The sequence below is a fragment of the Melopsittacus undulatus genome, chromosome 8, assembly GCF_012275295.1.
Source record: "Melopsittacus undulatus isolate bMelUnd1 chromosome 8, bMelUnd1.mat.Z, whole genome shotgun sequence".
Lineage (NCBI taxonomy): Eukaryota > Metazoa > Chordata > Aves > Psittaciformes > Psittaculidae > Melopsittacus > Melopsittacus undulatus.
The window spans coordinates 44,168,993-44,195,049 of NC_047534.1; the positions used below are offsets into that span (position 1 = coordinate 44,168,993).

A 26,057-nucleotide genomic window follows, 5' to 3' on the forward strand; every position below is an offset into this window, starting at 1 on the left:
GCCTGCCGCACCTGGGCGCCAGGTGAGGGCGGGGCCTCGCGCAGGCGCAGGGCCCCCCTCCCGCGCGCACCTGGCGGCCGCCGAGCGGAAGGCGCTGCAGCCTCAGCCCCAGCAGCAGCCGCCGGTGCAGCCTCCTCTCGCCGTGGGCGGGAGCGGAGCGTGGTCCCCTCACGGGCGCAGCGCCTGCGTTCTTCCTCCCTCCGGACGAGGTGAGCTGAGGGGAACCGCGGGGCGGGGGAGACCCCGGCCACGGAGCACCCGCGGGGCGGGGGGAGCCGCCGGCACTGGGGGAACGGGTGGGAGGAGAGAACTGCGGCCATGGAGCCCCTCTCTGCGCGGCTCTGCTCCTTCTTGGCCGCCGCGGACCAGCAGCCGGTGCCCGTTCGCCGCCAACCGTCCGGGTGTGCGCGGCACGGGACACAGCGGGTGGGGGGAAGTTGTGGCGTGAGTGAGAGAGGTCCTGGGGCAGAAGCGGGGCTGGGCCTGCCCGGCGGATTCCATCACCACCACCGCCCCCCCCAGCCACGCTCCCTCTCGCATGGCCCCCACGCAGCCCCCTCACATCCCTCCGAGGCAGCCAGCGCTGGGGGCCTGCCGGGAACCGCGCCCCGCTCCGGGCAGACGTGACACGGGGAGCGGAGCTCGGTCTGCGGGAAAGGGGCTGCTGCCCCGCAGCTGGGCAAACAGGTCTCCGGGAAGTGCTGGCCAGCAGCCGGATGCACTGTCCAAACCAAAAGTATTGACTGAGGGAGGTGTCTCTTAACCGCGTTCTGATCCCGCCCAAGTATTTGCCCGCAGCTCCGCACTGGTTTGATAACAGCAGGGTGGTAGTTTCAGTGTGTACGCTGACAGCTTCCTCTGGCATATTTCATCCCGTCCGAGTGCTTTGAAGCTACTAGATGGTCTTTTTTTGTCAGGCAGTTTGTTAGTTTGCCTTCCACGCGGTAGATGACAGTACTTATGAATGTTTTTGCCTCTGGAGAACTGACAGGAAAAGTGAATTGTAATACGGCTAACCTAGTGTTACAGGTTTTTATTTTTTTAACTTCTGGTAAAATATGCTGACACAGATGTATTTGTAAACTTTCTTACTGGTTAAATAAAAATATCTTGTTGGAAATATGAATTTTGCATATACATCTCCATCGTGTTTTACATGTTAGTGTTCTGTCACAAAACAGTATCTTTTGTTTAAAAAGTTATATTGATCTATTCAGTCTTGACTAAAGCTGATGTCCTGCTGCGGAGCTGAGTGACAGAGTTAAAGACTGAGTCAGAAGGACCAACTTATGGCTTTTGGCTTCTTTTTTTAGCTAGGCTTGCTCAGTAGCCTGGTCAATTTGGCATCCCATCCTATCATCTCAAGGCTTCTCAATAACATAGCAGAGTAAAAATGAAGCTAGTTACAGAGAGCCCAGATTACTATTTTAGTTGCACTGTGGGAAGGAGCAGACCAGTTTTCCTCATGTAACTGCTATTGCTATTTAACTTCACCTCTCTTCCTGGGTTGGGTAATAACAGCGGCAGCCTGGATATCTTGACTTGTGTTAAAACAGAAACTGCCCTCTTTCCGATGTTTCCCAAAGTCTGTGGTTGTAGGTGACAAGCTGCATTGCTTTGAGATGTACCTTTTTGCTTTGCAGGAATTTGTTGATTTGTCGGTCTGTTCTGAGAGCTGATATTTGAGTGCAGGGCTTCCCCTTTCTTTGTACTCAGTGTAGAGAATCATGTTCATAATGTGAATCACTGATCAGGTATCTGCCAGAGTTGATGAGTTTCTCCTCCTAATCTGCTCATTTCTGTGTTCATCTTCTAGAAGATTTGAAAGTGCTTCAAGTCCTAGACCATGAAGTGCTAGATTTTGTTCACTTGTGTAAAGTGTGGTTGTATTCACTTTTGCTCTGTCTTACCATTGTCTGATTTTGCCTAAGAATTGCTGGTGTCACATGCCATAGGAAATATTTCTGCTTACAGAGAAATTGTGTCACCAAACTACTGATGGTGACTTAGTAATCAGATTCTGTGGTCAAATGGCGTTTAGTTGTTAGGTGTAATTATTCAGCAGTGAAGCATAACTGTAAAAGAACCAGTTGAGTGGTGCGAGATGGAAAGCACAGACACCTTTGGGAGATTCTGATGAAGATTAGTTTAACAGTCACTGACTCAATAAACCTCAGTAAATCTCAAAAAATCCATGTGAAGACTTGCTTTGCTTTACACTTATTTAAACAGCAAAAAAGTTTAAGACAAATTGGGGCGTAAAAATGTCATTTCAAGCTCTGCACTTGATACTCAGATGCTTTTGTCATCTTAGAAGCATTACTATAATTAGGGGAAAAGTATGAATTAAAAAAAATCCTTTGGTTATGATCCAGAGATAATTTTCTGGTACTTAAGTGAAAATCAGACACTAATCATTCTAAGTTAAAACATTGTTTACAGCTGCTATGGTACTCACTTCTCATCATGGCATTTTTAGGGACAGCCTAAAATGATTTTAACAGAAGCCCAAACTAACCTGGCCTAGGGAAAAAAAAAAAACAACAAAAAAAGAAAAAAAAAAGATGTAAAGTTGAGTGAAATCTAAATTGAGTTCAGTTCATGTTTACAGTCCCAGAGCTATAAAAATAAGCTGTAAATATTGTTTATAATAAATGATTGCTGTATACTTTTAACATACTATCTGTTTTCACAGGGAACTATCTCTGCCTATCAGGTACAGTGCTTAGCTGTAGAAAAATAGTAGTAGTGCTCATTTTGAAAGTGGTTTTGGAAGCACTTCCTCTAGAATACATAGAAAGAGGGTTTGGGTTTTTTTGTACTCCTTTAATCTCAAAGAAACTGCTGAAGAAAATAGTTTACAAAGTTGTATTCCAGCTAGGTGTTTTGGGCAGCTGCTGCTCTGAATTTCTTTAGCCTGTTGTGTTATCATCAGTTACAGCTTCAGATTTTTCTCTAATAATCACTGAGGTAGATTATGTCTGGTCTTTGCTAGAATAATCTATGCCTTTAATGTTTCTAAAACTAAGACTCAGGCACTGAATATGTTCAGTATTCCTCTTAGAACTTACTTTTTTTCAGAAGTAGAACCACATTTCCACTGGCTGAGCTTCAAAGAATTGTACCAGAGGAACAGTATCTGGAGTTTGTGAATCTCTAATTCTTTTAGATTTGTGCCCTGTCTAGGAGTATATTCAATAGGAATTCTTAGTGGAACAAAATAGCCAAGTGTCTCTTGTTGCAAGTGTAGAGATAGAAACTTGGAAGTTGATTCTGTTTCTCCTTTTTATGTGAAGTCTTTAATTTCTGTGCATTTCCTTTTACAGTTTATTCCTGTATTTAATCTGAGAGCTGATACTCTTTTAAACAGTAGCATAGTTTGGTAAACTTAAGCAACTGTTTTCATTTTACCCAAATGCTGAAGTGCTTTTGAATGTTTTTGATTGAATGAAATGCCTTCATATTCCCTATGCAGCTAAACCTGTTTAATAAGCTCACTTCAAATTGGATGCTTCTTAGTCTGTCACAAGAGGTAGTAATGTGAGTGGATGTTCTTCTGGAATGCACTTCTAGGAAGTGGAAACATTTTTGTTCAGTTATTTATTTATTTTGCTGGAAGAAAAAGCTCAGTTTCCGTGGTGGTAGAAGGTGAGAATATTGTTTAACAAACTGAGTGTTTCAGTAATGTTTAGTAGCATCTACACTGGTATTCATGTAAAAAAAAAAACCCTAAAGGCCCTGTCTAGAATTTCAGATTCAGAAATAATAGTGGTGAAAGTAGTGCTATATGCAGGTAAAGCATCCTGACATCCATAATATGTTTGTCTGGCAGACTTTTGCTAATTTGGTGAGAACAGTTGATTGTGAAAATTTGGTTAGTGTTTCTACTCACACGCCCACTTTCTGATTAAGGGGACATGAAAATCTTGATGAGGTGGTTGTATACTTGCATCATAAAAAATAGACGTTTTTTAATGAGCCTGTGCTTTTGGAGTTGCATCAGAATTAGATTAAGGGTGAAGTAAAGTTGTGTAGTAAAATAGTTGTGATTAGAATAATTCTGAAGGTTCCACACACCTGCCCCCCTTATTTTTCTCTCCTTTTTTCATTAATTTTAAATTGGGTGTTTTTTTGTTTGTTTTGTTTTGTTTTTTAACCTTTAATGTTCCATAAGCAATTTCTCTGGAAACATTAGAACCCTATGTAACATTCAGATAAAAGAAGATTTTTAAAACAGTTTTACTAAAAATAAAACAAGGTCAAGTATATTGATGCTAACCCCAGTAAATTTCTCCTCACTGGCATGGTCTGAAAGAATGTCTGCTCTTTTGGGTTATACTGATATTTTAATTTAAAAAAGAATAAATGATTGTCTACAGTCTTGTTCAGACCAAGCGAACAAAAACTCAGAGTTGGCTACACGCTGGCCACTGCAGCAAGGCTTTCTTGTAAGCCAGAGTTTTTGCAGACAGGCTGACATCAGAGTTAGTGGGTGGCATAATGTAACATAGACTGTATTGAATCCACACACCACCCATGTGATGTGGTTTAAAGAAGTGTGGCAGCTGCTTTTTGGCACTTTTGGAAGATTTCTGTAGTACATACTAGTTTTCTGGTTATTTTTTCTTAAAAAAAAAAAAACTTAAAATCCGACTTCTGATGTTTAGGGCTAAGTATTTCCAAGTGCTGTGAGAATACAGACTACTATTAGTGAAAATAACACTAATGAATAAAAGATTAAACACTTTGCTGAACAGTCACCTCAGGGAGTTTAATCATGCCACGTATTTCTTAAGCATGTCCTGGAGGATGGAACAGTAGCTTGGTCTGTGCTTGCTGACATAGCTATGCCATAAAAATGTGTGAGGTGTTTATGGAGAATGAAGATTGTATTTCTCACTACAAAATTATCCGCGTAAAATCCCTTAGGAAGATACAGCTTTCACGGCCAAAGTTCTTTGGACAGCATACTGTGTGTTCTGGAAACTGCTACTACTTTATGCAGGGAATAGCTCTTGTTGTAAGCAATATCCCTATCAGATATTTTGTGAATAATACCACACTCAGCATTTGTGTACATCAAAGATCTTGCTGTATGCTTATGGCAAATGGGCCTGTGTTTGATCTTTTCTTTAAAAAAGAAACATAGCTGACACTTGTTTCTGTGAATGTGCTACCACATATGCTACTGGAGTGTACTAATCCGCACTGAAAGGGTTAAGATGTGATGCTCTCTTGCACAACCACCTTGCTCAGGTGAGTTGTCTTTTCATTTCGAGGGACAGACACAATTCACCTGTGTGTTATGGTAGCCTGCTGTATGCAGTTAGACCTCAGCAGCTGAGACAGATCTATCTAATAGAAGGAAATATGTTGTCAAAAAAAAAAAGTCAAAATATATGCAGATTAAAGTGAATATAGTTGCACAGGAAAACAAATGCTAAAAAAAAATTGCTCTGTGTTCTTGATTGCTCATTAGGTCTGCTGTTAGTCCCTAGTGACTGTCTTTTCTGAAGACACAGACGTGAATGCAAAACACAAGGTAGTGCAAAAAATAATCTGGACGCTTTCTGTGATTTTGGTTATTTTGATTTGCACTTATCTTGGCAATTGTGCGTATCATGAGTATCCTAAGTCATTATACATGCTCAGTTTGTGCAGGAAATAATCCCAAATAGAAACAACAGTAATTCCATTTAATTTTTTTTTTTTTTGTAAAATGTATATATGTGCTTTTGGTGCTTTGTAAAGAATAGCGGATAAAGAACTGGCTGGATGGCCACACGCAAAGAGTTGTCAGTGGCTCGATATCTAGCCGGAGACCAGTAACGAGTGGTGTCCCTCAGGGATCGGTGTTGGGACCGGTCTTGTTCAACATTTGTTGGTGACATGGGCAGTGGGATTGAGTGTGCCCTCAGCAAGTTTGCCAATGACACCAAGCTGTGTGGTTCTGTTGATAGGCTGGAGGGAAGGAATGCCATCCAGAGGGACCTTGAGACGCTTGTGAGGTGGGCTGATGCCAACCTCATGAAGTTTACCCATGCCAAGTGCAAGGTCCTACACCTGGGTCAGAGCAATCCATGCAGCAGAAAGCCAACCATATCCTGGGCTACATCAAAAGAAGCCTGACCAGCAGGCTGAAGGAGGTGATAAGGCTTCACTTGGAGTATTGTGTGCAATTCTGGTGTCCTCAACATAAAAAGGACATGGAACTGTTGGAACAAGTCCAGAGGAGGGCCACGAGGATGATCAGGGGACTGAAGCACCTCCCGTATGAAGACAGGCTGAGAAAGTTGGGGCTGTTCAGCCTGGAGAAGAGAAGGCTGCGTGGAGACCTCATAGCAGCCTTCCAGTATCTGAAGGGGGGCTATAGGGATGCTGGGGAGGGACTCTTCATTAGAGACTTGTAGTGACAGGACAAGGGGTAATGGGTTCAAACTTAGAGGGGAAGTTTAGTTTGGATATAAGGAAGTTCTTTACTGTTAGGGTGGTGAGGCACTGGAATGGGTTGCCCAAGGAAGTTGTGAATGCTCCATCCCTGGCAGTGTGCAAGGCCAGATTGGACAGAGCCTTGGGTGACATGGTTTAGTGTGAGGTGTCCCTGCCTATGGCAGGGAGGTTGGAACTGGATGATCTTAAGGTCCTTTCCAACCCTAATTATTCTATGATTCTATGTGTGTTAGCATCAAAGCCAAAAGCAGCAGAAATGTGAAGTATGTGCTAAAAATCTATGGAAGAAATTGTTGGTATTTTTAACCTCTCTTCTCTGGACGTATCTTAAATGAGTATGTTCATCAAAGACTGACCTTTCTGTTGTTACAGAACTTAAGTCTCTCAACAGAGGAGGAGGCCTGGAGGAAGTTGGAGAACATTGGTGCATGTTTAGTGCTACAAAAGAAATTTGAGGGCAAAAGTGTTTGGAAACAAACCAACCAGCCAACCAATGCTAGTGCACATACACCCCACCCTGCCCCCACAGGTGTTAGCCTGGCTATGCCAAATGACTACTTGTGAAAAAAAGTTGACAGACTTCTCTTGTAATATTAAATACTTCAAGTATAAAAGCCATGTTTTTTTTGCTTCCCCCCCCCCCAGTTTGACAAGGTTATATTCATTGTTAATTCCTAAGCTTTTAGATTCACAGGCACTGTGTCATATGTGGTGCTCTGAGAAACAGTAACATGATTTTATTTTTCTCAGATGTTATGAAAACATTCATAGTTAGCTGGTTGCAGAGTTCGTAGGCTCAGGCAGAGCCCTTGTGGAGTTAGCAATGTAGTTTTACAAGTTACAGTCTTCTTGTTGGGTGCTGATCTGTATATATGCTCGGTGGTTTACATTGTGTATTGCATTTATGTGGCAAGGTTGGGAGGTATGGGGTGACTGCATGGGTGGCCTCTGTGAGAAAAGACCAGGGGCTGCTGTTGTGCTGGACGCAGCTGGTTCCAGTCAGCTCTAAAATGGACCCACTGCTGGCCAAAGCTGAGCCACCCAGTGTGGCAAATGGTGCCTTTCTGATAAGGTATTTAAGAAAGCATAAAAAATGCTGCACAGCAGCTGTGGGAGAAGAACGAGAAAAATGTGAAAGAACCCTGCAGAGACACTTGTGTCAGTGAAAAAGGAGGGGAGGAGGTATTGCAGGCACTGGGGCAGATACTCCCCTGTAGCCTATAGAGAAGAGTATGCTGAGGCAGGTTGTCCTGCTGCAGCCCGTAGAGAAGACCACAGTGTAGAAGGTATTTCTTTACAGCCTATGCAGGGCCCTATGCTGGAGCAGGTGGATATGCCCTGAAGGAATCTGCAGTCCATGGAGAGCCCATGCAGGAGCAAGATCCTTGCAGGAACCTGTGGATGTCCCATATTGGAACAGTTTTTGCTGAAGTACTGCACTCCATGAAGAGGACCTGTGTTGGAGCAGGGAAAAAGTGTGAAGAGGAAGGGGTGGTAGAGATGAAGTGTTATGAGCTGACCACAGCCCTCATTTTCCATAGCCTCTGCAACATTCGAGAGAAAGGAGACAGAAGAGTTGGGAATGAAGGAGTGAAGTTCAGCTTGGGAAGGTGATATTTTTGTCTTGTTTTTCACCATCCTACTCTTTCTCAAATTGGCAATAAATTAAATTTGTCATCCTTGGGTCTGTTTTCCCCATGACAGTAATTGGTAAGTGATCACACTGTCCTGACCTCAACCTGTGTGCTATTCCATCTTATTTTCTTCCCACTGTCATGTTGAGGAGCAGGAATGAGAGAATGGCTGCCTGAGTATCTGGCAGCCAGCCAAGATCAACTCCCCAGGCATTGTGAGAAAACAAGGCATTTTTAACCTGTCGGCTTGGTAAATGGATCACAGTCCTTTCACCAGGAAGGAAAGTTTTTATTCTTAGTCTTGCAGTGTGTAGGTATCAGAACTGTAGTACAAATTTTCAGCACTGAAGAAAAATGGGAAAATAAGGTGTGAGACAGAAGCGAGCATTGTAATGTGTTTTCTTGGAAACTTCGTGAAGCAGGTTTTTGTACATTTTGGAATCTATATGGCAGTGATGTAATGGCCTTCCCCTCTGCATTCTTATAATAGCTCTATGGTAAATCCACTGTGGTTTGAATGTATGGGTTTATTAAAAAAAACTGACATAAGCTTTGATATAATCTGTAATGTGCTCAAGTCTGGATGCTTAACTTATCCTGGAAATTCTTGAAGGAAAACAGGTGAGCTTTTTTTGTTTTCTGTAAGTTTTATCTCTTCCTGAGTATATGTTATTCCAGTGAAGCAGTGCAGAACCTATTTGTATTTCAAAGGTTGAAATAGAGAAGTAATTTTTGCAATTCTGTGGTCAGTAGTAAGCAAGTGGGAACCAAATGTGGCTTTTATCTAGATACTGCTTATTTCTTAGTTCACATATATGAAACTTACTGAAAAATAAAGCTGTGCTTTGAATTAAGGCTGGTTGCTATTTTTCTCCTTGTAAACTGCCGATTTTGCAGTGAGAAATTAATTAAAATCACTTGGATTCTGGTAGTCCTCAAATGTTTTCCATACTTCCCCATCTTTGAAAGCTGCTGAATAATTGCTTGTCTGTGAAAAAAATAGTGGCAGAGTTCCTGAAAGAGGAGCTCTTTGACATGCTCTCTTGATGAGTTGCAGCAGCACATGCCAGAAAATGCGGTGTAAGTGAATGAAAAAAATACAGACTGATTATTGGATCCTCAGGCTAGATAAACGTACTCCATATTACATGTATGAAGTCTGCATTGAGTATGTATACTAGATAAGTAAATCTAAACATTTACCACTTGAAGTCCAATTACTTAAGTCTGATCTTAAAATGTTTTTTTTGTTTTTTTTTTTAATATTGTAAATTTCCTAATGTTGAAATAAGTTGATTGGGAAGTCCTTCCTGTCTTTATATTTCACTTTTCATGTGGATCTTGTGCAACTTATTTTATTGATTCCATCTGTTTTTCTTCTATACTATCATGGAACTAAATTTCCCTGCTTTTAGGAGATATAAACACTTTTCTCAAATTTTAAGCAACTATATTTTCAAGATTTGGAAGAAAATGAACATGTGATGGCATTGTGTGGAAATAGTGGTTTATTCTCAGTGGTATTCCTGCTTTCTGGTTTTTGTATTTAGAAAACCAAAACAGAATAAAACCATGGAAAGTGCGCTTGGGGTATCTTAGATATAGGTTTGAAATATCTCTAAGTGATGGACACATAATGATTGACAGTTGGGAATTGTGAATTAGTTCCTGCCCATTCATTTCTTGTTGTTTTACACTGTTGAATATACTAGATGTCTAAATTGCTACTTTTTGTTTTAATTTACAGGTATTGTTATTTCAAGAAATGCTGTGACCTACTTGAAGAACATCATTCACAGGAACTTTTGTCTTGTGATAATTTTTTAAAATTAGAATGGCTTTGAAAAAAACACCTAAACTATTCAAGAAATTTTTTTTTCACTGGAAACTTTGGAAGTTTAGCATCATTGTGTTTGTCTTTCTGGTATTCTTATTTTTATTACAAAAAGAAGTGGGTGTTCAAGATTTTAAAGATGAAGCAGGGATTGAGCCAGTTGTTGGAAAGAAAAGTCATGTGTTAGGTCTTGTGTTAAATGCTATGAACAATATCAAAGGTGCAAAGCCAAAAATGCAAATAAAAGCACCTGTCAGGCAAACAAAGATTCCTGGAGAGAGACACTGTTTGCCAGGATACTATACTGCAGTGGAACTAAAACCCTTTCTGGATCGACCCCTTCAAGATCCTAATGCACCTGGAGCTTCTGGTAAAGCATTTAAAACCACCAACTTAAATTCAGAAGAACAGAAAGAAAAACAGCGTGGAGAAGAAAAACACTGTTTTAATGCGTTTGCAAGCGATAGAATTTCTTTACACCGAGATCTTGGACCAGACACTCGACCTCCTGAGTATGTTGAAATGTGTATGTTCTGTTAGTTGAAAAAACTTCTCAGAAATACAGATTGCAAAGTGCAAAGTGATTTGAGTTCAGCATCAGGTGATAGTTTAGGAAAGTTTCCTAGCTATGCATAATGATTGGCTGTACATAATGATCCACAGTTTCAAAGCCAAGAATGTTTAGAAAGGCTCACTTCTCTCATGGTTTTGAATGCGAAGTAACCATATTTAAATGAAGTTTTCAGATTTTTGCCTTTAAGCTACAATTTCTTAGTGACTTTCTGGAAGCCAGATAGACTTTACTTAAAACTAAAAATGTATTTTAAGCTTTTTTTCCAAGTTAAATGCTATTTCCTGCCCTACTTTTTTAAGCATTCAGTGTTTTAGTAAAACCACCAGCATAATTTAACAAATTAGGAAATGTAAGTTGCTGAACAAGGCTATGAAACATTTCAGCAATCATGTATTAATGAAGTCTCTAGGACTTGGTAGAGTGGGTTTAGGTTATGAGACGTCTCTGTCAGTGTCAGATTATATATGTTCTCAGCTGTGTCAGAAGTGACTAATCTTACAACAGTGCTGCTGGTAGCATGAATTTCTTGTTAGATGTGATGTAGCTCACAATAACCTTTGCTAGAGCATAACTGGTAAGTTTCTGCCTGTGTATTTTCTGAGGCAATGGCTGTGGTAATTACCTTGGGGAGTCTTGCAATCTCTAAAGCTGACAGGCAATAAACAGTAAGTGTACAGTTTATGAAAGAGTTGTCATCTTGACTTGCAATTGGATTTAAATAGGTTCAGAATATGTCAGTCATGGGAAAAACTGTCCATTTAATATTGCTTTTCTTGAATGGGATATGCTGCCTTAAGGATTTTTTGGTATTTCTACAAAATTTTGAAGTTCTGAATTAGGTCTGCTCTACCTTTTTTTGGAAGCTCTGCATTCTCCTAGCAAATAGTAATCTTTGTACTTTAGGTTTTCAACGGTAAACGTGACTTAAAGTCTGATTTTTGCAGTTCAGTACCTCCTGGTCTCAATAAAATAGTACTATTTTCTGAAGAAGATCCAGGTGCTATATGAAAAGTTCTTAAATGTTTTTAAGATGGAAGCAGGACTGAGTCAGTTGTTAAGTGGCATTCTTGTTTATCATGTTTTTGAAAAATATTTGTACAGCTTCTCCAGTTGGAACACCTGCTTTTGTGCTCCAAAACTCAGAGTTTGACTCCAGACTTTTGTCTGTTTTGTAACATTTGATGCTTTCTGATCTGTAGATGTATTGAACAAAAGTTTAAGCGTTGCCCGCCGTTGCCAACCACAAGTATTGTAATAGTTTTTCATAATGAAGCATGGTCCACTCTACTCCGAACTGTTCACAGTGTGATGTACACGTCTCCTGCAGTACTGCTAAAGGAGATTATTTTGGTGGATGATGCCAGTGTAGATGGTAAGAAGTAATTTCTATTTTCTCTTTTTTTTTTTAATTTAAGACATGTTAGGATTGCAGAGAAATTGGTTGAAAGAGCTTATCTCTCTACCACCATTGACACGCATAATAGTATTTTAAGTGGTTGTATTGCTTTCTTTTTCTATAAAAAACAAAATAGTTCTCCCCATCTTTTTTTCATTAAGGGAATTAAATATGAAATTCTTGTCCTCTAAAGGTTTTTAAACCTCATTTCTGATTATTCCAGTTCTAGTGCTTCTTAAACTGCTTAACTGGTTGCATGACAAGTAGCTCTGTAATCTTCAGACCAATTACAGTTCATAGAATAAAGTATCCAAGGATAAATTGGCCAATGCTTGTAGCAATTTGCATTTCATCATAGTGATTTTCTTTATGCAAATTAATCTTATTAGTATAAAAGGCAGTGTCCTATGTAGAAACAAAAATTAAACAAATTTTAAAATTATTAAAAGTAATCTTTAATACTTCTGCTGACTGCCAAAAAAAATTGAATGTACGCTAACTATGGTCACAAATACAAGTTAAAAGAACTGCATATGCTCAGCCTTAGATGAACATGTCTATACATGCATGGCTGCATTAATGCATTTACATTTACAAGTCTGTATTTAGTATACTGAGACACTTAGATGTGAAATATGCTCAGTAATACAGTTTAATACTAAGCATGTACAGAAGAATTAAGATGATTTGGAATGTGTAATAAAAGGATGTAGGGTTGTTTCTCAAATTTAGCATGTCCAAAGAGTGTTTTATATAGTTGCTGATGTAAATATTTGTGTTCCATGTTCTGCTCTTGGCCAGTCATGTCTTCCTATGCACTCACCCCCAACAAAATGCAGCCGCTAAAAATGGCATTTAACAGTCAGGACATTATTTTTTTTTTACTGCTCTAATGTGAGGTCACTCCCAGGATTAGTGTGAATTGTTTATCCTGATAGTTTAGTAATGTAAAATTTGAGGCAGTGTCATGTATATACACTGAATATCCTTAAAACAATTTCTCCTTCTAGAATACTTGCATGATAAGCTGGATGAATATGTGAAACAATTTCAAATAGTTAAAGTAGTCCGTCAAAAGGAAAGAAAAGGTCTAATCACTGCACGGTTGTTGGGAGCTTCAGTTGCAACAGGAGAGACCCTTACCTTTCTGGATGCTCATTGTGAGTAAATCTGTAACTATGCCAGGTCTGGCTTATAATGCTGTTGTCTTTGATTTAACATTACAGATTTTTTTTTATAAATTAACACTAACAAAGTATCATCTTTACTATTGCTGTTTTATATTACTGAAAGTATACTTAGTAATGCTACTTAAAAGCAGTGCATATTGGCTTGCTGTGGGCATGTTAAAATATTCTCTGTGTTCTACTTTATAGTCAAGTAAAAATTCAGTGCTTGTCACCATTTTCTCCATAGGTGAATGCTTTTATGGCTGGTTGGAGCCTTTACTGGCAAGAATAGCTGAGAACCCTGTAGCTGTTGTAAGCCCTGATATTGCTTCTATAGATCTCAACACTTTTGAATTCAGTAAACCATCTCCTTATGGGCATAGCCACAACAGAGGAAATTTTGATTGGAGTTTGTCATTTGGATGGGAATCTCTTCCTAAACATGAAAATAAAAGAAGAAAAGATGAAACCTATCCAATTAGGTAAACATAATTTGAATAATATTTTAAATACTTCAGTTTTCGTGGTTGTTTATACCACAGATTCTGGTTTCTCATTCATCATATTTGAAAGGATGACAACAGAGGTTCAGAACACCAAAATACTGGACTCTTACAGCAGTGCATTTGATGGTAATTGTATGTGCTTTGGCTAGAGACAGATTACTGGTCTGGAGGAGCAGTAACTTTGCTTGATACTGTCCATACAGGGAAAATATGTTTTTCCTGATGCTGTCTTTTATAGCAGAAGTTACTCTAAATCAGCTGTTAATAAATAACAAAGAACTGTCAAATGAGATCTAATGTGGGCTATCTATTTGAATCCTGTCTTCCTCAGTAAATTTCTGTTTTTGCAGAACACCTACTTTTGCTGGAGGTCTCTTTTCAATATCGAAAGCCTACTTCGAGCACATTGGAAGCTATGATGAAGAAATGGAAATATGGGGAGGTGAAAATATAGAAATGTCTTTCAGAGTAAGTTTAGCTACTTAATTAGCGGTGACCTCTACACTGATAGGGTTTTTGAGGACAGATTATTCTTAGATCTTGACTTCTCTGCTGAATTGGCCAACTAGGACAAGGGAAATGAATTACTAATGACCTGATGCAAAATACAAACATGATCACTGGATTGTTTTTGGTTGGGTTTTTTTTTGTTGTTTTATTTTGTTTGTTTGTTTTTTTAATGTGTTTAGGTTTGGTAACTGAAATGTGTGTTTCCAGGGTTTGTCTGATTAGGAAAATTGCTTATGGTATGCCTGATATATGCATTTTTGCTAGTGGTTTGGGATTTTTTGCTGGCAAATGATAACATTGCTGGTATTTTTTTTTTCCACTCCAATAACTCTAATTGCAGTGCACTTACACAAAAAATGTTATTATTAGGTATGGCAATGTGGTGGACAGTTGGAGATCATGCCTTGCTCTGTTGTTGGCCATGTCTTTCGCAGCAAGAGTCCTCATACTTTCCCAAAAGGTACCCAAGTGATCACACGTAATCAAGTCCGCCTTGCAGAAGTGTGGATGGATGAATATAAAGAAATATTTTATCGAAGAAACACAGAGGCAGCAAAAATTGTGAAACAAGTAGGTGGTGGTGGTGGTATTAGAAATCACACTTGCTGCGTTGAAAGTTTTGGTGAGCAAAAGTTATTTATTGACAAAGTATGTAAGGATTCTAGATATTTTAATGAAAAGACAGTTCAGTTTGCTTAATGTGTAGTCCCAACAAACATCAAAAGACTTCACTGTTTGGGTGGTAGTAGTTTTGTTTTGCATGGTGGGGTTTTGATTGGTAGGGTTTTTCTCATACATGCTCAAAAATCCTGGGCTGTTTGAACTGAGCATTACTGGAATGAGCATGAGAAAAACTACTGAGCATACAAAATCTGAACTCTTTTCTTTTTTTTTGAGTTTTGTTGCTCTTTAGCTGCAGAATAAAGGTTATTCAATTATAGCTATCCATCCTTTTTCTATCTGCTAAAAAAATGTTCAATTCAGGGGATTTGGGTGTTGGTTTATTTTTGTATGTTTTCTGGAGCTTTGGTCTTTCACCTGCTGGAATATAGAATTTTTTTCAAGGAGATATTTGTTCTCCCTTTGTATGATAAGTTTTGTGACTATTGTGTCACTAATAGAATTAGATTTCCTAAGTGTGTTCAGCAGGTAGACAACTGAGTTCTGTCTGGGAAATTTTGCATGCACTATTATGCTAATTATTTAGTTTTTCCAACTCATTATTTCAGATCAATCTTTTTAGTCAGATCAGATAGCTTTATAACTGTCATCAGTATGGTCTTGTTCATACTTTCCCATTTCATGGCACTGTGTTAAAACTCTCTCAAGACTAAAGATACTTCTGTTGTTTCCACGTTGCAATGTACTTTTCTTGCACATGCTTTGAAATGCTGCAGGCAGGATGTCAGTGGTGTTGTGACACTGCAAAATAAACAGCAGTAACCATAGTAGTACAGTATTAAAGAAAAATTAAAAATCAGCAAATGGAGCTTAAAGCTAGTTTAATGTTACAATACAGACTATCATAGATTCATATTTACAAACCTGGTATTAGTAACATCGGTATGTTTCTCTTCCTTCCATTCTTACTTCCTTTCCTCTAACAGAAAACATTTGGAGACATCTCAAAAAGACTCGAGTTAAGGCAGCGTCTGCAGTGTAAAAATTTTACCTGGTACCTCAGTAATATTTATCCAGAAGCATATGTGCCAGACCTGAACCCTTTATTTTCTGGATATGTAAGTTGAATATTAATTATTTTCTATAGTCTTCTAAAATTCAGGGAGTTTGCTGATCTTTTGTGTTACCTTAGCCATAGCACTTGCATTTTATCTGTCATTAGTTGCTCTAGGGTTTTCTGTCACTTCTCTGGACAAGAATCTCTCCTCCATACCTTGCTATTTGTATATTTTATAGCTTTGTTAATGTAAACAAAGCTTCTTAATAGCTAACAGTAGCCTTCCTTAACAGTCTTACAGCCTGCTAAGATAAACAACATTCTGCTTATCACTAACAGTTAAAATGACACAAAAGTAGTAAGCCAGTGATGAGAGATTTCCTGAGTTATCAAGGTAAATTTAACTTTATGTAGTAGAAAGTCTGAGAGAATTTTTACTTCATGTTAATAAGGAAAATTGGGCAGCTGTTTGCTTGTCAGAGTTAAGCTTATGCTGAGGAAAATGTATGTTTATACATTATATGTATAGTGTTTTTTAAGTCCATTGCATTTCCTCCGCCAAATAACTTTAGATATTGCATTCCTAAAACCAAAAATTGTTAAACAACTAATAATTCTTAGTTTGAGGTGAATGCAAATGTTTAGCATACATTTACACATAAAACTTCCCCTTCCTCCAATTTTGAATATTTTCTGCATGTCTGTTCAAACTGTAATTTGAGTAACAATGACCTTGTACACCAGTAGCCCAGTAATTCCCAGTGTGTGTTGCAGACAACCATAATGGAGTTATTGGGCTTTTAGTTAGAAAAGATTAATGAAGAGACCAGGATTTTTAGACTTCAGCACAGGAGAAAGTAAAAATGAACTGTTGTTAACCCAAAGGTTAATTTTGTCTCCATGACAGTTTAGTTTTTTGTCATCCCCCTGAGTGAACTTCTTTTTTTATTTTTCTGATTACACCCTTTCTTTAGTTAAAAAATCTAGGTAACCGCATGTGTCTGGATGTTGGTGAAAACAACCATGGTGGCAAACCATTGATTATGTATTCTTGTCATGGACTTGGAGGAAATCAGGTAAAATATTTGATACCTGATTTTTATGATGTGTTTAGCTGTAACTTTCCCATATTAAAGCTTTTATTTTAGAGCAATGGACTAATTTTTAATATGCAATTTCTCTCTCCCTTTTTTTCTTTTTTTTTTTTTGAGTCAATTCCTATTGTTTAAGAAAAATTTCATTCTGCTCTTAATGTTGTGTCCTGCTTCTAATGTTCTGTGTTCATCATATTAATTCAGATTTTTAACACAATTGCACTGCTTCACTTGAAATCTCCTTTCAGTGCAAAACCTTTCCTCCTACCCTTACTACTTTAAGTGTTGCTTCTTAATTCTTCCTTTCCTTATGCTTCCTCCTATTGCTTCTTTCTCTGCCACCAGGACTCGCTCTGTCAAGGAAGATGTTGATGGGAAATCGGCCAATGGGAGATCAAGTGGCCAGGCCTGAGCCATCTTCCCTGTCACGCTTGCAGCCTCATAGTGTGAGAGGTCAAAGTGGCCTATCCTGTACTGGCTAATGCAAGTGAATAATATTGAATTTGACCAAGAAGAGCTCTCCTTGATGCATAGCTCTTGGAGGCAGCAATGGTGCTCTGTTTCTTCTACAGTATGGCTTGCAGTAGATGTCAGATACTGAATCATTCAGTCACTCCTGTAATAGTAGTAAAAGTAACTCATCCCTCTTCCTGCCCAGAAATGAATGCTTCTGTGTTGCCATAAAGAGTTATTTGGTGAATAAAATTTATTAACTGTAAATCCTTAATAACTAAAGGTCAAAATATTTAAAAGGTTTTATTAGAATATAGTTACATCTTTTTTTCTTAATAAAATCTTCAATTTTAATGCCCTCCATTGATGGCACTGTGAAAACTCAGACAACTGGTTGATACTTTCTTACGCAAATTTTGTGGGAGATGGAATACTGTTTAGGTTAACTAGACAGTATTCCAACATAACTTGCTATGTTAGCTTCTTACAATACTGAAATTTTTTTTCCTTTATTCTGATGTGAATTAGTACAATATTAGCCTTTTCACATTGTCACAGTTATTAGTGCAGGAGCAAAGACATTATATTAAGAGATCTGCCTTATGTTTCTATTGTCAGCTTTCCCTAAATTATCTTGGGCATGTACTAAAATTGTTTGTTTTTCCTTCTGCCATAAAATGAGTCTAAATCCCTTTAAATGCCAACCTTCAGAGCATTTTAATGTAGGTTTTGCTGACAATGTTCAAGAGATGTGCATATTTGCTTACTTAACCTTTCTCATTACAGTACTCTGTTTCTAGTTGGTTTATGTGCTTTACCAGATTTCAGCAGTGTAGGCTGAAATTTTCCATTCCAGGAGAATGGATTAAAACCTAGAGAACCTTGTTTTCAGAGCTGTACATGAATTGTTTATCATTCTTCCTTGTTAGAGTATTCTGGAGCTGGGAACATGTTCATCTCTGTATCAAAAATTAATGAGGTTTTAAACCTCACTTCCTGTGCTTTTCTAATGGCTAGCTCACAAGAGAAGGGAAGAGCATCCTATTATTAGCATTTATGGTTTGGATCAAGCAGCAAAATTTGACGTGCAGCAATCAGTTTGTTCTGTGTGACAATTTTCTTTTTTGTTTGCTCTAAGAAAAAAACAAAATCCAGCAACAAAAATAGAATAAAGGTTTTGAAGTTAAGAAATGCCAATATTTAAGTTATCCATGCAACTATCTCTACTGTTCAGTTTATCTCCTTGAATTATATATGATTCCTGGGAGAGCAAGCAATGAGATCTTGCATCATAATGCTTATTTGCAATTTATACATTTAAGTACTTCTAAATACGTTCTACTTTTGTAAACACTTGTAAAGTGTATATGCTAGAAATAAGAGTAAGTATTCTGTAGTCTCATATTGTTGATTAAAAAAAATGCATTGTGTATTTAAGTTCAAATAATTAATTTAGTTTAACATTCTTGCTAGTGCTTATTTACTTATTTTTCTATTATTTAAATAGTACTTTGAATATTCTGCACACCATGAAATTCGACATAACATTCAGAAGGAGCTTTGCCTGTATGCTTCTAAAGGACCTGTGCAGCTTCGTGAATGTAACTACAAAGGCCAGAAAACCTTTGCTGTTGGAGAAGAGCAATGGCTGCATCAAAAGGTATTTAGGATCTCCATTTTTATCAGTGATCTTTTTATATGAGATAGTTTTTAATTTCCAATAAAAAAGAAAATCCCAACAATACGAAACTCTGAAGATGAAAAGGAAAAACTTTATTTCTGGGAGGAAAACGTAGGTGATTCCAGTCTTTCAGTTACCAGACCAAAACTTGATGATATCACTATTTTAAACATAAAGTAGAAATGTCACTCAGAAAACCAGTTGATACCCTATAGTGTCTTTTAAAATATTTTTTTTTAATTTTCCTAACAAATTAACCTGTCACTTGCACACTACTTATATTTGCTTACTAGCCCCCCTCTGTGTATCTGCAGAGATGAATATCCCCCATCTGTATGTCTTACTCTTTAACAGCAATGAATGGGGGAGGGGAAATGAAGTGTGTGGGGAAAATAGTATGCTTGATGTTTGTTCACTGTATTTTTTCTTTCTTCCTGTTTTACTCGCTTTAGGATCAAACTCTGTACAATGCAGCACTACATATGTGCCTTACAGGGAATGGAGAGCATCCAAGTTTGGCATCCTGTAATCCATCAGACCCCTTCCAGAAGTGGATCTTTGGCCAGAACAATTAAGACTTGATATTTATATGCAGGAGGATTTATTTAAAGATCCATTCTAAACTGTGATTCATATATGTATACTGCATTTTCCTCTTATTTAAGTTGGTTAAAAAATAGGTCATCACAGATTCCCTAGGAGTCTGTTTTACCAAAGATGATGAGATTCGAATTAAGAAAAATGTTTACAATATTTCTAGGACAAGACTTTATATATTGACCACTGATTTATGGATTCTGTTAGTCCTTTTTCACCCTTGGGACCATAGGTATATCATTTTTCCACGTATTGTGACTACTTCTGAGGAAGACTAGTTTTCTCCATAGAGTTCTGAGAAATTGAATACTGCTTAAAAAACAAGACACTTTATGTATATTTTTATGCTCGATTAACATCATTTATTTTTTAATCATCTACTCAGTGAACTTTTCTCAGTGTTTCTTATGTTCTGTCACTTGAAAATTAAATATTTCACCTTCAGGTTAAAGCCAAATAGGCTACCACACTGTGCTCAGCTTCTAGCAAGTCAGTTCTTCATTTGTAGAAGATAATAATTCTCAATGAAATATGTATGATTTTCTTCATGGAGATTTTGCTTATTCTGATATTAATCTCCTTTCGTTTAGCCAAAATGTTTTGTATAGGTCCTTTTTTATTTCATAAAGTTTAAAATTTATGATGAAGCTATATTGTAATAGATTTCTGAGCTGCTTAACATAAACACATTTTCTCAGCATTTTGTTTATTATTGATTTTAAATTGCATATTATCTAATAACCCCACCTTTTTCATTTATACAATGTTTACCTAGGAAGTTTCCAATATTATCTGTACATAATTTCTTGTGTAAAACCTTGCATGTTGATTTTTATTTTTTTTCTTGTCGTTGTTTCCGCTTTTACAAAGGATTGACCTCAGTTTTATCAGTCCAAGTGAGACCTTGGCCTTTCAAATGAAATACTGTATTTCTTATAAACATCCACAACCAGACTTCCCTAGATAATGGAGAGCCATGACTTCATAAATAGCCTTCCTTTGATTAAGTATTTTATTCATATTTGTTTGTCCTACTGGATGCATAAGTGTTAAACACCCTTCAGTTAGTCTTCCATTGCAATCGCCAATCATGCCTATTTTCTGACTGTGGTTATCTAAGGCCAGTAAGAGGCAACTTTTCTGCACAAGAAATGTGCTTTTTAGGAGCTGAGATGTACACTTTAAAATATCTACTCCAGGGTAGGAAGGTGAGATTATTGAGCATCCCACCATTAAAAAGCATCAAAGGCCACATAAGATTATATTTTAGTACGGTAAGATCTATTTCAGAATAAAATTTTCTGATTTGGAGAGGATCTAATTAGTTTATGGAAATTGTGGAGGTTTAAAAATACCTTTAAAGTGGCCTGTATTATGATATGAGAGGAAAGTGGCTATGACATAAAAATAATGAACTTCTAGGAAGAGAAGAAAGCAGCAGAATAAACACAAGGAAAAGACTGTTGTCTAGGAGTGCTAATGTTAAGTAGGGATGGGAACATCAATGGTAGGAAGTTATTAAATCTTTGCAGCTTGTTGAAAGAACTGTGTTGAACGAATTGTGTTGAACATCTGTAGAATCTTCAAACAGAATAAAATAGGAGTTGCATAATAGCAACCAGCTTAATAATGAACTCTTTGATAAACTCAGTCTCCAGAAAAGTGCACATAACAGTGGAAAGTTGAGCAATAAGATCAAGCCTAGTTAGATGCAGCTACTAACAGTATTTAAGAAGATGCTTAGTATTTTCTTTAAGTGTTACACTTGTAAGAGGAGGGAGATTAAGGAAGAAGTCATGGCTGCCAAAAATAAAAGAAAGAAAATTCAAATTTTTAATTTGTCCTTTTGCCCTGGTAAATAAATAAGATCAATACATATAAACACTAATATATCTGTAGAGTTGGGTAAGTGAATTACCAGGTATTGTTTTGAGTTTTTTATTTCTAATGGGGGAAGGGAGACTGTCTCTGATCAATTTAACATCATCTGATTGAGTTTCTGAAGAAAAGCAAGAAGAAATCCTTTCAGTAGTTTCAAGTCATCTGAAAGACAAGTGAATAAACAAGAGCCAACAAGAATTTGTCAGAAGTATTAACTTAAGGTTTCTCTTTTCTTGGCTTGATAATCATGCCTTTGAGCCACATCTTGGCTTCTGAGAGGCTCTTGGTGTGACACCTGTGAGAATATGAGGATACATGACTTAAAATAACTTGCTATGTTGTGAACATAAGTTGCTGAAAAGGCTGTACTCGGAAAGGTTATTCATGCCACTGTGACACTGGAAGACTGTTTAAATGGCCTTGCACCAAGATCTGCCTGTGTCTGCTGATACATATTTACATAATTCAGTAATGGAATACAAAGTATTGCTACTTTTGCAGATTGAACCAATATAGAAAAGGCAACAAATGCTCCTGACAAACTGGAGAAGGAGTTGAGGAAAAACATGATGCAGGTCAATGAAAGAATTGTTCAAATATGGAAAGAGGATGGGAGATTACAGAGGTAGCAGCTGTGCTGTGTTGACCCCCAGGTATGAAATGGAAACAGAGTTTTTAAGGAACTGTTCTACAAAACAAGGTATTTAGCATACCTGTTTAGAATAGCTTGAGTTCCTTTAATTTCTAGTTTGCTTTATATACAAATGTATTATGTCATTTTTAAGTATAATTTCTTCTGCCAAACTTGTCGGGTTGGAATTTGCATACATGAAATATCATTCATCTGCTCATTACCAGGTTGTCTGTTTTTTTTGGGTTTTGTCCATTTTTTTTTTTAGAGGTACCATTCCAAATCAGGATAGAATTTAAATTGCAAGGAAACAAATGTTCTGTTGCACATGGCGGTAGGAATCTTTTTATGAGTATTGACTTCTTTTTGTTCTATTCTGTTTGGAGACCTGAAACTTATGTGTCTACATTAAGGACTGCATTTCCAAATATGTATATATGTGTGTGTATAGATGGATAGAATACAATTTTAGAAGAGCAGTAATCTTTTCTAATCATATGTATCTGATCAAGATTATAATATCGGATTGAGATGTTGGGGGCTTGATTTCAGTGGCTGAGTTGTCAGAAGTACAGCCAGTCCTTTGAACTTCTTATGCATGGATCTCCTCTGAGATTGTACTTTCTACCAGATGTTTCAAGGAAGGGGACATGTAGTATTTTTTTTGTGTGTGTGTTTTAATATATCTCTTAAGTTTTCAAGTGGGGATTTAATTGCTAAAACATTCTCTCTAAAACTGCACTTGTCTCAATAGGACAATAATATTCCAAGTAGTAGTTTAATATTATGATTTAAAGAAAAAGATTTTTTTTATTTAAAAGCTTTTCTCCATTATACACATTAACCCCTCTTTAAAAGTTTTGTAAAAATAAAGTATATTTATAAAGGTAAATCTACACTATCTGATTCTTTTATAATGTAAATGTCAGCTTGACTTTATAAGTAACAACTTTAGCATGTTTTGGTCAGTTTCTCCCAGTCTGAGGGAGACATTAATACAAGTTTACTATTTTTTTTTAAAGGAATCAAAAACCTTTCAAAAGTAGGGATAGAAACAAGAAGACAAAAAGAACAGAAGAGGAAGGAGGTAGGTGGATGGGGAAAAAGCTGTATTGCAAATACCACTGACTAGACTGTGTTCTGTCTAGACTGCCCCTTCGTTTTGCTGGGGGAAATGGGTACAATGACCTAAAACTTTTCAGCATTCTATACAGTGACTACAATTACATGCTTGTGTTCCCAGGTTCAGCACACAAAAAGAAAATCCCTTAAAAACCAAATGCCATACTTCTGCCCAACCCTCTTTCCCATGAAATAGTTTTACATGATGGAGATTCTGGTTGATCTCTTTTGTGTGGGAAATTGCATTTAGAAGTGGTTTAGAATCAGATCAACATTATATTCACACTGAAATCTAGGAAGTGAGAATTCATCTCTTTGTGCAAAATAAAAAATAGAAATGACGTATTTTCTGACAAGAACCACATCTGTTACATAGGATAGAGAGGTGACAGGAATAAAAAAAGCATGTGCGGAAGGACTAAGAATTGTTTAATTAATAATGTTTATGTTACTCAAGCGTGGTGGGAAGAATATTGTCAGGAATGGCATCCACACAGGAAATGTATGTGAACACTTAAAAGAGCACCAGTGTTAGAACTGTAGTGTTGCTTATGTTTCTTAATGATGATTTTTACCAAAGTTCACTGAATTAAGTTATTCTTTTCGAGTGCCTCAGTGCTGCCTAGATGATACAGGTCTGGAAAGTGTATATGCTTTCTTTTCCACTTGGCTACACCTTCTGTACTTCAAACATGCACTGCTGTCAGAAAAAAGATGACTGGTTGACAACGGGCATACAATCAGAGAAATCATCACATGCCTTGTGACTGATAACTCCTCAATTGACAGGCTGCTAGCTACTGTGTCTGTTGCCAAGGAAGACAATTGTATACTTTTTTTGCCACTTGTTGGTGTAATTGTGTCTGAAATCTGCCCAGTAAAATAACATTTGTCCACATACTACCTTCTATCTAAATAAAAAAATCTTAGTATTAACCCTTACTTTGATGTTACATAATTTCTATGAGATAGTAAGATGTGTAATTTAACAGGGGATAGCAGTTCATAATGTTCATAAGTTCATAACTTACCTAAAATGTTGAACTGAGCTACTACTCTAGGGCCAGAAAACATTCACTGAACATACTTGCCTGTTAATCCTAGAGCTCCTGTGTATATTTTCAAAAGGGACTGGAATGTGTAATGAGGGAGGAAAAAGGAATAAGGGAAAGCAAGCTAGCAAGCTCAGGGCAAATCAAGACTGCTACTTCCCTGTCTAGGTAACTGGAAATTAAGAGCTGAAGGCCACCTATTGACATATTCAAGGCCTGTGGTTAAAGTGCAGACTTGCAGTGTTTTTGCTGGCTGTGGAACAAAAACTGGTTTCTGTGGGTTGGCTTGGCCTGCCTAAAAGCTGGACTTCTGCTTTAGCTCTGCCAGGAACAAAGCCTAATTGCTGGTAGCAACTAGGAGCAAGGAAGATGGGGTTTGGGGAAAAATGGAGCCATACAAGGGCCAAGAGAGATGAGGGGCAGCCTGTGCCTTTGATGTGAAGGGGAAGGAAAAGGCAGAGGTGTAGCCAAAAAAGTAATGTGTAGCAGCTCCAGCATACATTCCGAATACTTGCTTGGGACTGGAGTCAAAGGCCCGAGGGAAATGCTAGAAAAAATAGAGCAAAAAATGCTTTTTGCATGGTTATTTCCAGTGTAAGTGGAAGATCTCTTGCAAAGGCTGGTGGAAACCAAAATGGTTTCTGCTCTCTGGCAACAGAGTGCATTTTTGTGATGTGCATGTAAAACTAAGCCATACAAACAAAAGCTAAATCTCATTTTAGTATCAGAAACCAATAGATATTTGTTGTATAATCCAAAACACACTTTAGTAATTATGTAATAGAGAAAAATTCATTTATTGTTAAAGTCCAGGGTGCTAGATCACCACATCTCAGCCAGCTTAAAAAGCAGCTGAATTTTCCCTTGATCTAGATTCCACCTTGTAGCATGTCACCCTCCTAAGACTCCTTTCTGTCTTGTTAGTAGGGAATTTCTGCTGAAATGGCTATTGAAAATGTTAGCTTTGTTTCTTCAGCAAATAGCTTCATTTGTCCTCCAGACATCATGGTCATAATACACATTGAAACATGTAAATCATAAGCTCTGCTTTAAGCTAACAAATCAAATTTAAGAGGTTTTGTTTGGTTTCGTTTGGTTGGTTTTTTGGTGGTGGTGGTTTTTGGTTTTGGGGGTTTTTGTGTGTGTGTTTTGTGGTTTGTGGGTGGGTTTTTTATAGTGGTTTTTTTTTGTTGGCTTGTTTTCTTGATGGATTACATATCTAAAAATCAACTAAACTCTCTTCAAGTGCATCACATTATCTAGAGCACTTCTGCATGATGCTAACATTCACCCAAGTAGTATGCTGAAAATCAGTTTGTTGCAGGAGGTTCTCTGGCTCTCTTTTTAAGCTGCTTTTTTACTGCCTTTTTAATTTGCTGTACTTTCAGCAATGTTATTATGCTTTCCCCATGGAGGGGAAAAAAGTATTATTACATATGCAGCATGTAAAGAATTGTACATCAATCAGCTATGTAAACTACTAAAGGTTACCAGTAAAGCCAGTGTTGTTAACCTCCATCTCATGCTTTCTTCTACATCCAGGAAAGACAAGTGATGAAGAAGGCTTGCTTTCAGGCAAGGCCAGCTCAGCCTTACTCCCCAGCCAGACAAAGGAGGTCCTAAATGTTCTGGGACTTCAGGGCCTCTCGGGCAGCTCCCACCCATGAACAAGAGTTGTGCGTGGCTCTGCTTGGTTATGACTCCATTAGCTGCAGTGGGACTTCGCCAGTTCACTATAGCTGAGGATTTTGTTTTGGTACGTTGGGAGAAATTGCTGATTTACACTAGTGTGAGT

The 26,057-nt window shown here is 37.7% G+C and overlaps 1 protein-coding gene across 2 annotated transcripts; it reads left to right on the plus strand.

The window, feature by feature from the left end:
• Window positions 1–92: 92 nt before the first annotated feature.
• On the plus strand, window positions 93–22,362 carry GALNT3 (polypeptide N-acetylgalactosaminyltransferase 3). Of its 2 annotated transcripts, none has more exons than XM_034065283.1 (11): window positions 93–209; window positions 9,832–10,430; window positions 11,692–11,864; window positions 12,899–13,048; window positions 13,305–13,539; window positions 13,914–14,031; window positions 14,443–14,643; window positions 15,681–15,812; window positions 16,726–16,827; window positions 18,806–18,958; window positions 19,432–22,362. In XM_034065283.1, exons 2-11 carry the CDS (start codon window positions 9,919–9,921, stop codon window positions 19,552–19,554), a joined length of 1,899 nt encoding a protein of 632 aa, XP_033921174.1. In that variant the 5' UTR covers window positions 93–209; window positions 9,832–9,918; the 3' UTR covers window positions 19,555–22,362. The 2 variants fall into 2 exon arrangements, with proteins under 2 accessions (XP_033921174.1, XP_005152698.2); XM_005152641.3 differs by lacking the exon at window positions 93–209 and adding an exon at window positions 7,935–8,060 and having other exon boundaries at window positions 19,432–20,276.
• The last annotated feature ends 3,695 nt before the right edge of the window (window positions 22,363–26,057 follow it).

What these genes read in the sequence shown, in the direction of transcription:
- GALNT3 (XM_034065283.1), top strand. Translation starts at nt 9,919, where the DNA reads ATGGCTTTGAAAAAAACACCTAAACTATTCAAGAAATTTTTTTTTCAC. An exon ending in GATGAAACCTATCCAATTAG is followed by an intron (nt 13,540 to 13,913) that starts GTAAACATAATT and finishes CTGTTTTTGCAG; the next exon opens with AACACCTACTTTTGCTGGAG. An exon ending in ACCCTTTATTTTCTGGATAT is followed by an intron (nt 15,813 to 16,725) that starts GTAAGTTGAATA and finishes CCCTTTCTTTAG; the next exon opens with TTAAAAAATCTAGGTAACCG.